General features: G+C 41.3%; 3 protein-coding genes across 3 annotated transcripts; all 3 read right to left on the minus strand.

Moving 5' to 3' along the window:
- Positions 1 to 1,135: 1,135 nt before the first annotated feature.
- LOC137900166 (olfactory receptor 2K2-like) lies at positions 1,136 to 2,570 on the minus strand (the record flags this gene model as incomplete). Its single annotated transcript, XM_068744228.1, has 3 exons — positions 1,136 to 1,491; positions 1,656 to 1,882; positions 2,170 to 2,570. Coding segments are annotated over 3 exons (984 nt in total), but the record flags the coding sequence as incomplete, so codon positions are not given.
- Positions 2,571 to 7,019: 4,449 nt separating this feature from the next.
- On the minus strand, positions 7,020 to 8,686 carry LOC137900167 (olfactory receptor 2K2-like; the record flags this gene model as incomplete). Its single annotated transcript, XM_068744229.1, has 3 exons — positions 7,020 to 7,387; positions 7,589 to 7,815; positions 8,283 to 8,686. Coding segments are annotated over 3 exons (999 nt in total), but the record flags the coding sequence as incomplete, so codon positions are not given.
- A 2,566-nt stretch (positions 8,687 to 11,252) lies between these two features.
- LOC137900168 (olfactory receptor 2K2-like) lies at positions 11,253 to 13,086 on the minus strand (the record flags this gene model as incomplete). The annotated part of the gene is made up of 3 exons (XM_068744230.1): positions 11,253 to 11,632; positions 11,840 to 12,066; positions 12,683 to 13,086. Coding segments are annotated over 3 exons (1,011 nt in total), but the record flags the coding sequence as incomplete, so codon positions are not given.
- Between the last annotated feature and the right edge of the window lie 842 nt (positions 13,087 to 13,928).

The following is a 13,928-nucleotide window of genomic DNA, read 5'->3' on the forward strand; positions in this document are numbered from 1 at the left end:
GCGGACACACATCCCAAGTAATCTCCATAGAACCAGTATATTTATGCAACTCAACTCTCCTTTACTAGTTGGAGGGCCACACAGTTCTTGGAAGCAAAACGGGATCATTCATGGTGAAAGCTGGCCGGTTTGTCCCTGTCTGGTCATCTCTGTTGGGCCAAGCCCCCCCAATGCGTAGCCTGATGAAGCTCATTTTTAAGTCTTCCCTCTCACCTTGCGAAAAGTACTCGGATGGCTATCGTGCTACAATCCTGATTACAGATCAGTTTGGATGCTGGGTAAATCATATTGCAGTTTCTGCAGTACAAAGACATGGTATTGACTTTATTGTTCTGTACTTTATGCATACAACATTTATGCTTGCTGATGTGTTTCAGGAACTGAAACCAAGGTAGAGCTGCCATGACAATGATCAACCGTTGCATATCTGCTGAAAACAATGTGACGCTTCTGTCCCCTGATGGCCCACCAGTTTCATCACCGTGCGTCCCAGTTGCCTCCGCAGTGCCAATGTTGCTATTGTCAAAGGTTTTTTTTTGTTGCTGGTCATTCTTATCATGATGGCCATGACCTGCAGTGAGCTGTTTTGTGAGAAGAGGATGTTCTGAAAAACGCAGATAAAAGCATTAAGTACAGGAGCCACCGCATCCAAAATGTTGGCATATTCCCAACCAGTCATGATTGAAACTTTCAGCCCCGTGTTGGGTTTGAATCACAGACGGTGGTGATGTTAACTGTGGGGAGGGACCAGTGTGCCTCAGAAGACAAAATAAAGTCATTGAAAATGAACACTCTGCTCAAAAAGTCTAAACAATATAATCACATGATGCACAATGAATGAATGGATAATTTCCACAGGTGGCGCATAAATAATCTATGGACCAAAGACAGCCAAGATCAGCAACTTAAATTAAATGTCCATAAAAACAACTGTCACAAACTCTGGCTGTTGAATAAGACACTTAATGCACTACTGCGACGAGGACTAATGTTCTTTACCGAGATCTGTTTTCACAAAGGTATCATAAATACAATGATAAAGTTTAAACTGTCACTGTAAGAGAAACCCTAAATAACATTTTGTTAACGACACATGTTTTCTATAAGTGATCAGAAATGCAACGATGATGATCAGTCATTTTTTATGGCTGCATTGTTTGATAAAATTCTTAACGATGCTAGTGCGGAGCTCTTTGCTGACCAGTCCATAGATGATTGGGTTGATGGCTGGTGGAACAATGATGAACAGGATGCTGAGGAATTTCTTGATATTTTGGGAGAGTGAAGGGAACCTATGACTCAAAACCATGACCAGAGTTGTTACTTGGTTGATCACATAAACAGCAACCTGTGGTGCACACGTCCTAAAGGCCTTATTGTTGATGTTGCTGTCACCTCTGCGTTGTTTCACAGAAGCATGAAGGATTTTGAAGTATGAAAAAGCAATGATCAGGAAGACACTGGTACTACAAATCCACGTCATCACCAGGCCTAGAAGAACATTAAATTATACAAAAAAGAAATCACAATTTAATTCGTGTAAACCTTCCACCTCATTCTACCCTGTATAATTATCACGAAGAAATCAATGATGATAATAGATGATAAGCAACAAACTTCATGTCTGCAGCTTAATTCTAAACAAATGCACTGACCATAGATATTACTTATGGGGGTGGGACTGCAGGCCAGCCTCAGGATCGGACGGTTACTGCAGTAGATGTGTTTGATGATAGTTCCACACAGCGGGACGTTAATGTGGAAGGCAAAGAGCACGCCATTCAACACCAGAGAGACGATCCAGGCCAGGGTGCAGGAGGTGTGCAGCCGAGCTGATGTCATGATGGAGGAATACCTGAGTGGTTCACACACAGCAACATACCTGCAGAGAGAAAGAAAGACAAAGAAACCATCATTATTGTTTTCCCGACAAACATGTATTTTGCAGGACCTCGGCTATCTTTTATGCGTTAGAAAGTGCGTTAGACACAGATTAGCGGTCAGGGAAAACCTGTGAAATACAGTAAATAATCTAATGTAACTCATTTTAATAATAAAATACTGTTTAACTGCAAGCAGCTGAAATCTCCTGTAATGAGTCTGGGTCTCCAGGGCAATCTGCCACCAATCCTGACATTAAGTGGACAAAATGAGGATGTGTTTCCATACCTGTCATAGGCCATCACACCCTGGATCGTCTGGACTGCAGCACCGTATGTGTGAACAGAGAAGGCCTGGGCGAGGGCTGAGGCGTAGGCGATCTTTTTCTGCCCCGTCAGGAAGTGCATCATGAGGCGAGGCAGCACAGCTGTGCCCCCAAGTAGATCACAGGCCACCAGATGACAGATCATTACAAACATGGGCCTGTGGAGTTTCTTGTCCATGATGATGACCAATGCCACCACACCATTCCCCAGCAGCACTACAATGAAGTTAAACAGAGCCAGGATAAAGAACAGTGATCCGTATCCTGGTGGAACGTCGAATCCCTCCAGCTCAAAAACAATAGGCTGTTTGAGAGGAGTCAGCCTTGTGATGTTCTCCATGAAAAGCAGAACCTTTCTGTCAATAACAAGTCAGACAGGAAATGTTTCAGACATCAGGTATGATCATCACTTTAGATCTCTAATGAGTTAAATGCATCAAAGTGAAGGAAACAACAGTTCAGCCTGCAGTAAAACATGCGAATGAAGAGACGTCTCAGAGCAATTCAACATTTCATTACATAAATATAGAGAGATGAGAATTAAAGGTGAGTTCTAATGATCACAACATGATAAACACTCTTCTGAAGAGACCAGAGCATCCTGTTCTGTCTCCTCCACAGAACAATGATGCTCTGACTTGTTGAGGAGAGTGTGTTCACTTTTAATGACTTCATTTTGTCTTTAGAGTGTCCATCTGTCACTCTGATCCGTCCCCACAGTCAACATCACCACCCTCTGCGGTACAAACCAACATGGGACTGAAAGTTTGACTGTGATTTCAAAGTGAGATCTCTGTGGAATATGTCCTTATTTCCACAACAGAGTCATGGAACTTTTGAACATAATCGTTACCCCACAGAATCCTCCTGTGTGTCCTCTTCTCACCTGAATTCATTGTTAATAATGCACTGGGTGCAGCACGGTGGCACAGTGGGTAGCACTGTTGCCTTGCCTCACAGCAAGAAGTTCACAGGTTCAAATCCAGTTTGTATGTTCTCGCTGTGGCTGCGTGTGTTCTTCAGGTTCTCCAGCATCTTCTCACCACCAAAACCATGCTGCTTAGGTGAATTGGTTGCACTAAATTGTCCGTGGGTGTGAGTGTGTGTTTGAGTCATTGTCTATGTGTGTACCATGCTTCTCGCCCATAGACTGTTGGGATAGGCTCCGGCAATACCTGCGCCCCGGATTTTGCATAAAATGGTCTGGAAAATAAATTTGAGCAGCAAAATGTTGAAACAATGTTCACATAGTTTCCTCCTAATTTGCCTGACACGTTTTAATTTCTTAATTCACGATTATTTTAAAATATTCAACATATTTTATTACCACTACAAATGTATTGTCAAGCACTGTTTCAATTTTCACATCATTTAAAAATAGACTATCTTTCTTTTTTCTTTTCTTTTTTATCTTTCTATGTAAGTTTGGAGATCGGTTTCCAAATATTATGCAGTTTATTTATATCCAGCCTTTCTTCATTTTTTGCAGGTCTTTCCCTACAGCATGTAGAACTTGTCCTACATCTTCTCCACTACGGAATATTGTTGCATCATCAGCAAACAGTATTATCACAGCTTGATAATACTGTTTGCTGATGATAGTTCTACATGCTGTAGAGAAAGACCTGCAAAAAATGAAGAAAGGTTGGAAATAAATGTGTCCTTTCCACACTAACTTCCCCTGTCTTCTCAGATCCGTCTGCAATAATCTGATTCCGGTCACCTGTTTTCCTATGTTCACCTGCAGCTCATCACTCATCAGCCCTGACTCCACATATACCCAATTCAGACACCACACCTTTGCCAGATTGTTAGAGATGTTTCCTGCCTTTAAGTGTTCCAAATTGCTCTCCCGTGACTCCTGGATTCAATCTCTTTGCCTGCACCTTTGGATCTATCTGCCTGTCTATTTGGATTACCCGGTTTGTGACCTCTGCCTCATTGCCTGCCCATATCTGGATTTGTCTGCTGGTTTGGACTGACTCCCCGGTAACGAACAATAAAGCTCTGTTTCTGGATTTCCCTGCTACTGTCGTGCTTTTGGGATATTACCTGCATTGGCCCGTGATAAGAATACACTTTCGAGATTGAACCTAAATTATTTATGTAAAAAATAACCAGCCCGGGTCCATGTGTTTCATCCAAAATGTTAGAATGGACATTGTTAATTTGCACATACTGATGTCTGTCTACTAAATAGCCTCGTAACTAATCGTTGGTCAGTCCTCAAATATTATACGACTTATATTTATACAATAACAATTTGTGGTCAACTGGGCCAAATGCTTTTTGGCAGTCAAAAAAAAGTGCATTGTAATTCATTTTTTTCTACAAAGTCAATTAATGCAAGCCAAGTGGTGCGTATTTTTCTGATTCTGTATTGCTGTTCAGAGTATGTTATGTCAGACCTTAATGACGGAGTTACATTACAAAGACCTCACCACACCTCCATCTGAGAGCAACTCAATATTTAAATTCTCAGTGCAGAGGCAAAAAAGGAAATTATAAAAGCCATTAAAGTGGAAGAATAAAAGTATATAATTATATGAGATCAACATATAAACTGAGTCACACATTAAATCGAAACAAAATGTGTTTTGCCCGTGTGCACTGACAACCTGAATTGTAAGACCTGTCGCGGCATCAATATTCATGTGAGCACTTGGCGGTCCATTTGATCACGTGACTAATTGCCAACATGTCATGTAAAATGCTGATGAAGGCTTTCATGCGTAAAATGCAAACCAGCGTTTCTGTCGATATTTCGATACAAGCCGATTTTTTCTTCCATTACTCTTGTAGGGAATTTCCATATTAGATGGAAATCCACAAAATGATCACATGCTGACACTACACTAGGAAGGCACAACATTTATTTTTGTATTACTATACAGATGTTCACGAACGTCTCATTAGTGACAACACATATGATACTGATCAACAGGGGTTTAAGATTAGATGGGACGAAGCCCCAACTTCAGGGGATGGACTTGTTGATGGACAAAGAAACGAGAAGGACGATGTTTCGTTCGCCGCATGGAGCTTTCACAAGAACCATGCTCGAACCTCAGAGCTGATTCCTGAACCAATTGAACTGATCTGTTGTTTATATAAATGTTTAAACGTTACCTATATTCTCTTCATTGACTACACACCTACGAAGGTGATTAAAGAACCGGAAGATGGTTTGGAGGAACTCTAACACTCTGCTACTTTTACAAAACTGTAAAGATGATTGACATTGAAAGATGAATCCTATCACGATATATACTTCTAGAATTATCATACACCATAAATCAGGGGTGTCAAACTCATTTTCTCCGAGGGCCACATCAGCATTATGGTTGCCCTCAAAGGGCCAGTTAAATAACTGTATTTACTACTACATACTTAAATTATAAATATTACATATGCAATTGCATAGTTCTAAAAATATATCGATACCTTACTGCTGTAAAAAATATCCGCCGAGGTTATGTAATCGCCGGCGTCTGTCTGTAATTTGTTCTTCAATATCTCCATTGATTATTGATCGATATTTAGGGAATTTAACGCAGTTATGAAGGGTGGGTGCCTCGATCTCATAACTGAATATCATCTCGGTCGGATCCAGAGCGGAGTCAGCAACAAATATTTAATTTTAACATTCAAACCCAATTTACAGATAAGAAATCAGTTACAAATACACTTCAACTCTGATTCACTTTTTCTTTTCAGCATTTTACAAAAACAAATGTCTGCACAAAGCTCTTGCGGGCCACAAAAAATGACGTGGCGGGCCACATTGGCCCCCGGGCCTTGAGTTTGACATATATGCCATAATTCATTCTATATCAACCAGACGGAAGGTTTCAAGCTCTAAGTAATGATTATCTGTCCGTGTGTCAGTATTGTCATGGTTCAAAGATTTATCACAAATATGGACAGAACACTTTTTTAAAGACAGTCCATTTTTATTTATATTGCAGAATGTAGAGTTTCATCACACTCCAGAGCAGATTTTCTGAATCATTACTGCGTTCTCGTGCAACAACTACAGCCCTAAATTACATACCACTGTTCCAGATCATTCTTGTTTCTTCACAGTGTCCCGTGAATGCAGATTTCTTTTAAAATATTAAGCGAAAACAGCGTTTTGCAAACAGGACCTATATACACCTATAGGAGTGTCAAGAATGCTGAACAGGATGATATGGATTCATAATGCAGAAGCACAGACTGACAGTAGAGCAACAGAATGGTTTAATCCATAAAAGAGTTCGGTACACAGAAAATAGCCCGCACTGGCAAAGGTATTCAACTCGTTAGGCAAAAGGCGAGGTCAAATATCAGGCACGGTGACGAAGGGAATGAGGAGCAGGTGTGACAGACAGAGCAGGTGTGGCAACGAGAGGGAAAGAGGTCAGACACAGAACACAGGAAATCATGCAACACATCGAGGCAGGGCATGGAAGCAAGAAATCACACAAGGAAAAAAGCACAAACATGACAAGGAGGGGGGTGGGGGGGTCAAATAAATGTGGGCAAATGTTGAAAGTTACATGGCAAATAGAACTTACATAATTCCTTTGTGAACTACAAAATAAAACAAAACTGTAACCAGTAAAGCTGCAGCATGTTGATCAAATGTGAAGCATGGAGTGCCTGTAATTGGTGGTGGAGCAACAGTAATTTGTTTTATAAATAAAAAAGCAGGAAAAACAGAATATTTTCCACTTCACATCTAACAATAGTTTAATAGAAACTCTAAATAACATTTTGTTAGCGACACATGTTTTCTATAAGTGATCAGAAATGCAACGATGATGACAAGTCATTTTTTATGGCTGTTTTTTTTCCTAAATTGCTGGACGATGCTAGTGCGCAGCTCTTTGCTGACCAGTCCATATATCATAGGGTTGATGGTTGATGGAACGATGAAGAACATAATGCTGAGGAATTTCTTGATGTTTTGGGAGAGTGAAGGGAACCTATGACTCAAAACCATGACCAGTGCTGCTACTTGGTAGATCACGTAAACAGCAACCTGTGGTGCACACGTCCTAAAGGCCTTATTGTTGACGCTGCCGTTGATGCTGCTGTTGACTCTGCTTTGTTTTACCGAAGTATGAAGGATTCTGATGTATGAAAAAGCAACGATCAGGAAGACACTGGTACTCAAACACCAACTCATCGTCATACCTAGAAAAGCATTAAAAAAAAAGAATCAGTTATCTTTTCAGTAATGTTTCATGAAAACATTCCATCTCTGGAAGTACACTGGTAGAAGTCACAGATTGCTGTAATGATCAGAATTTTAATTGAAAGAATATTTGCTGATGTTAGATGATATTAAACAACAAACTTCATGTCTGCAGCTTAATTCTAAACAAATGCACTGACCATAGATATTACTTATGGGGGTGGGACTGCAGGCCAGTCTCAGGATCGGACGGTTACTGCAGTAGATGTGTTTGATGGTAGTTCCACACAGCGGGACGTTTATGTGGAAGGCAAAGAGCACGCCAATCAACACCAGAGCGACGATCCAGGCCAGGGCGCAGGAGGTGTGCAGCCGAGCTGATGTCATGATGGAGGAATACCTGAGTGGTTCACACACAGCAACATACCTGCAGAGAGAGAAAGAAAGACAAAAGAACATATCAGCATGTTTTTTTGTTTGACCTCAGCTCTTTTATTATTCATCATGCGGCTATTGGCTGTATAATCAATGACAATAGATGGCCAGACAAATCGAAGATTTTTAAATGAAATGAGCTCCCATGTTAGTAGATAATGTTTTCCTTTTATTTTATTGTTTTTTATGTGCACATTTGGCTTCACAAAATCAAGGATCAAAAGCAATTAAAAAATAAATGCAAATAATGTAAAAATGTAAGTACTTTTTGTATCCTAGATTCAACTTCAAAAGCGGCCGAGTGCAATGACAGTCAACAAATTTTCTTCTGTCATTCATTTCAAGACCCAGCAAACAAATTAAAACTCCTGTTAACGCATGGTTTGTAAATTGTGAGGAAAGAATAATTTTGCACGAATGTAAAACTAATTTTCTAGATGCGTTGATGTGTTTCCATACCTGTCATAGGCCATCACACCCTGGATCGTCTGCATTGCAGCACCGTATGTGTGAACAGAGAAGGCCTGGGCGAGGGCTGGGGCGTAGGCGATCTTTTTCTGCCCCATCAGGAAGTGCATCATGAGGCGAGGCAGCACAGCTGTGCCCCCAAGTAGATCACAGGCCACCAGGTGACAGATCATTACAAACATGGGTCTGTGGAGTTTCTTGTCCATGATGATGACCAATGCCACCACACCATTCCCCAGCAGCACTACAATGAAGTTAAACAGAGCCAGGATGAAGAACAGAGATCCGTATCCTGGTGGAACGTCGAATCCCTCCAGCTCAAACACAATAGGCTGTTTGAGAGGAGTCAGCCTTGTGATGTTCTCCATGAAAAGCAGAACCTTTCTGTCGATAACAAGTCAGACAGGAAATGTTTCAGACATCAGGTATGATCATCACTTTAGATCTCTAATGAGTTAAATGCATCAAAGTGAAGGAAACAACAGTTCAGCCTGCAGTAAAACATGCAGCAGCTACTGAATGAAGAGACGTCTCAGAGCAATTCAACATTTCATTACATAAATATAGAGAGATGAGAATTAAAGGTGAGTTCTAATGATCACAACATGATAAAGACTCTTCTGAAGAGACCAGAGCATCCTGTTCTGTCTCCTCCACAGAACAATGATGGTCTGACTTGTTGAGGAGAGTGTGTTCACTTTTAATGACTTCATTTTGTCTTTAGAGTGCCCATCAGTCACTCTGATCCATCCCCACAGTCAACATCACCGCCCTCTGCGGTACAAACCAACATGGGACTGAAAGTTTGACTGTGATTTCAAAGTGAGATCTCTGTGGAATATGTCCTTATTTCCACAACAGAGCTTGACTTCTGAACACAACAGTTACTCCAAAGAATCCTCCTGGTTGTGTTTATATCCTCTTCCTACCTGAATACACTGCACCTTGTCACCATCTTTTTAGGACAGACCAGCAACTAAAAACAACTACAGTGGAACCTCAGTTTACGGATTTAATCCGTTCTTTGACTCTGTTTTGGTTGCCAAACGTTTTGGGTTGAGAACAATTTGTCCCATTTAAACGATAAGAGTATTAGCCGCTCCTTCGTTGGTTTGTGGCCAGCCATTAACTTACATCTTGGGTTATGTAAGTTTTGCTGAACATTGACTTCCAAAAAAAAGTCTGGTTTTGTCACAATTAAAAACTTGATGCATGATATAGAAAGTGTCAAGTGTGGTTGAGGTCAAACGCCCCCCTCTCCCGGCAAAAAGGGGTAATTATAACCCCATGCAGCTGACATGGCGTAAGCTCTATTGCTTTCACGTTTTATGAGAGAGGTTGCGTCAGTAGCAGAGCCGGCTCTAGGCATAGGCGACATAGGCGGTCGCCTAGGGCGCCACCGGCTGGAGGGGGCGCCACTCCAAGCCTTGAATTTGTTTTTTTTATATATTTATATATATACCGCATGTGAAAATAATAAACTAATAATAGTTATAATTTGAAAGAGCTCAACATCTCCTTTGAATACTGTAGAGGGCAGTCTTATGATAATGGTGCAAATATGAAAGGGAAGAGGAAGGGAGCCCAAGCCAGACTTATTGAAATAAATCCAAGAGCTTTATTTGTGCCACGCAGTGCACACAGTAAATCTGGTGGTAGCTGATGCGGCAAAAAGCTCTGCAGGTGCCAGTGGTTACTTTGGCTACCTGCAGAAGCTTTTCACACTATTTTCTGCCTCCACTCAGAGATGGTCCATCTTAAAAACACATGTCCACACAACACTGAAATCCTGGTCAGATACTAGGTGGGAAAGTCGGATCAACAGTGTACAGGCTGTGAGATACCAGGCTGCAAAAGTCAGAGATGCACTTTTGGAAGTGAGAGACCACACCACAGATCTGGTGATAAAAATTGAGGCACAGTCTTTAGCTGAAGAGGTTGCATCATACCGTTTCTCTGTCTGTACTGTGATACGGGATGACATCCTGACAGAAATTCAGCATGTCAACAAGTTATTGCAGTCTGAGACAATGCAGATGGATGTTGCAATTGATCTCCTGAAGAAAACTGAAGCCTCTCTTACCAACCACAGAGACACTGGATTTGCTTCTGCACAAGCATCTGCCAAAGAAATGTGTGAGGAGATGAATGTTGAAGCTGTTCTTAAGCAGAAGAGACAGTTCTCCTATGAGGCTCCTGATGAGGAACTGACTGATGCACTGAGGAAAATGGAGATTTCCTTTTTCAATATGGTGGTAGATGTCTGCATTGTGTCACTAAGGGAAAGATGCCGTAATGCCTTTATAATGTTCTGCATATTAGATGGTGTGTCCAGGTCATATAGATACTGCACATTTTCCATAGTGTTGCAGCAGCTGCGGAGGAAGTGACTATATTCCTGCAGAGCCATGGCATCCTCGGTTTTGATTTGTGGCCATGACAACTCAGAAAGGACTTGTATACCACCTCAGTGCTGAAATTTCCTCACCAATTCCTCCTGAATTGTTTGATTATATGTTTAAACTTTACAAATATTCTCTTCATTGATTACACAACTCTGAATCGGATAAAAAGAACCGGTGAGAGTTAAGGAAAAATCTATCAACAACAATTTACAGTTGTCATAAAGATCATGATGGAAAATTGGTTGCAAATTTAGAGGAGAACAATAAAGACCAAGAGGCTGTTTAATACAACAAATATTTTCCACAATAAAGATTATACAGTTCATGCCTTTGATTGCAAAATATTTTTTGCTATCCGAAAAATGAAATTGTTTGACATGCATACTACAGAATTTTCATTTGTTTCTGCACATCCACATATGGGGATAGTAAAAAGACAGCAATTTTGCTTAGGAATGTAAAAGCCAACATGACATTAAGCATCTTTTAGAATTAAAGTGGACTACAAACAAGCAGCACATGAACCTTACTCATTGATAGAGATGTATGATCAGAATCATGACAAGGAAAAAACTCTTATTTTGACTTGTTTCCTAAAATTCTTAACGATGCTAGTGCGTAGCTCTTTGCTGACCAGTCCATAGATGATCGGGTTGATGGCTGGTGGAAGGATGATGAACAGGATGCTGAAGAACTTCTTGATATTTTGGGAGAGTAAAGGGAACCTTATACTCACAATGATGGTGACTGTTGCTATTTGGTAGAGCACATAGGCAACAATGTGTGGTACACACGTCCTAAAGGCCTTACTGTTGATGCGGTTGCAGATGTTGCTGTCAATTCTGCTTTGTTTTCCAGAAGCATGAAGAATTCTGAAGTATGAAAAAGCAATGATCAGGAAGACGCTGGTACTCAAACACCAAGTCATCGTCAGCCCTAGAAGAACATTAAAAAGATGACAATTATCCATTCAGCGAGTTTTCATGTAAACCTTCACGTCATTCTGTCCTGCTTATTTCACAGGAAGAGGTCAGTGATTGCTGAAAAGATCAGAAAGTTAATTGGTAGAATATTTACTGATATTAGAAGGTATTAAACAACAAACTTCATGTCTGCAGCTTAATTCTAAACAAATGCACTGACCATAGATATTACTTATGGGGGTGGGACTGCAGGCCAGCATCAGGATTGCACGGTTACTGCAGTAGATGTCTTTGATGATAGTTCCACACAGCGGGACGTTTATGTGGAAGGCAAAGAGCACGCCAATCAACACCAGAGCGACGATCCAGGCCAGGGCGCAGGAGGTGTGCAGCCGAGCTGATGTCATGATGGTGGAATACCTGAGTGGTTCACACACAGCAACATACCTGCAGAGAGAAAGAAAGACAAAGAAACCATCCATCTTTAGCCTCTTATCCACCTTCTGAGTCACGGGTCTGCTGGAGCCTATTCCAGCTGACTACGGTTAAGAGGCAGGATACACCCTGCATGAAAACCGTCATTAGTTTTCTCTGTCAGGCATGTATTTTGCATGTGCTCAGCTCTGTGTTTCCAAATGTATTCAAAACACAAAGTTGCTGGCTGTAAAATCAATGAAAGACAAAGGGCAGGCTGATGGAAGGGGATTTTATATTTCTAGGCTTTCCATGTTCAGATTTGCAAACCGTGGCGAATGAAAAATTGTAGCAGGTTTAATGCATTTTTAACCATAGATATGAATCAGTATCTTCTCTATCCTCCTCGCCGACTCAAAATGACCAAATAGAGCACAAAGAGAAAAATATTCTTCCAACGTCCCGTTTCAAGGCCCAGAAACAAATCCTTGACATCACATGACAGCAAACAGCTGAAAGCTCCGGTAATTGCATTCTGTTAAAACGGGATGAATATATATTTCTGAGTCAGTCTGTCATCATTCGTGACATCAGATGAATTACATGAATGTAAAACTCATTTTCTAGATGCGTTGATGTGTTTCCATACCTGTCATAGGCCATCACACCCTGGATCGTCTGGACTGCAGCACCGTATGTGTGAACAGAGAAGGCCTGGGCGAGGGCTGGGGCGTAGGCAATCTTTTTCTGCCCCGTCAGGAAGTGCATCATGAGGCGAGGCAGCACAGCTGTGCCCCCAAGTAGATCACAGGCCACCAGGTGACAGATCATTACAAACATGGGCCTGTGGAGTTTCTTGTCCATGATGATGACCAATGCCACCACACCATTCCCCAGCAGCACTACAATGAAGTCAAACAGAGCCAGGATAAAGAACAGAGATCCGTATCCTGGTGGAACGTCGAATCCCTCCAGCTCAAACACAATAGGCTGTTTGAGAGGAGTCAGCCTTGTGATGTTCTCCATGAAAAGCAGAACCTTTCTGTCGATAACAAGTCAGACAGGAAATGTTTCAGACATCAGGTATGATCATCACTTTAGATCTCTGAGTTAAATGCATCAAAGTGAAGGAAACAACAGTTCAGCCTGCAGTAAAACATGCAGCAGCTACTGAATGAAGAGACGTCTCAGAGCAATTCAACATTTCATCACATAAATATAGAGAGATGAGAATTAAAGGTGAGTTCTAATGATCACAACATGATAAACACTCTTCTGAAGAGACCAGAGCATCCTGTTCTGTCTCCTCCACAGAACAATGATGGTCTGACTTGTTGAGGAGAGTGTGTTCACTTTTAATGACTTCATTTTGTCTTTAGAATGTCCATCAGTCACTCTGATCCGTCCCCACAGTCAACATCACCGCCCTCTGCGGTACAAACCAACATGGGACTGAAAGTTTGACTGTGATTTCAAAGTGAGATCTCTGTGGAATATGTCCTTATTTCCACAACAGAGTCATGGAAATTTTGAACATAATCGTTACCCCACAGAATCCTCCTGTGTGTCCTCTTCTCACCTGAATGCATTGTTAATAATGCGCTGGGTGCAGCACGGTGGCACAGTGGGTAGCACTGTTGCCTTGCCTCACAGCAAGAAGTTCACAGGTTCAAATCCAGTTTATGTTTTCTCCGTGTCTGCGTGTGTTCTTCAGGTTCTCCAGCATCTTCTCACCACCAAAACCATGCTGCTTAGGTGAATTGGTTACACTAATTTAATAGTAGTTTTATTGGTATTGTTAAATGTCGATGATTTATGTACTAAGGACTTTCAACGGAAACAAGACCGCAAGGGCTTTTTTGAAATGCTCCTCTTAGACAGGATGTCTGACTGTA

This window comes from Brachionichthys hirsutus, chromosome 10 (assembly GCF_040956055.1).
Source record: "Brachionichthys hirsutus isolate HB-005 chromosome 10, CSIRO-AGI_Bhir_v1, whole genome shotgun sequence".
Taxonomy (NCBI): domain Eukaryota; kingdom Metazoa; phylum Chordata; class Actinopteri; order Lophiiformes; family Brachionichthyidae; genus Brachionichthys; species Brachionichthys hirsutus.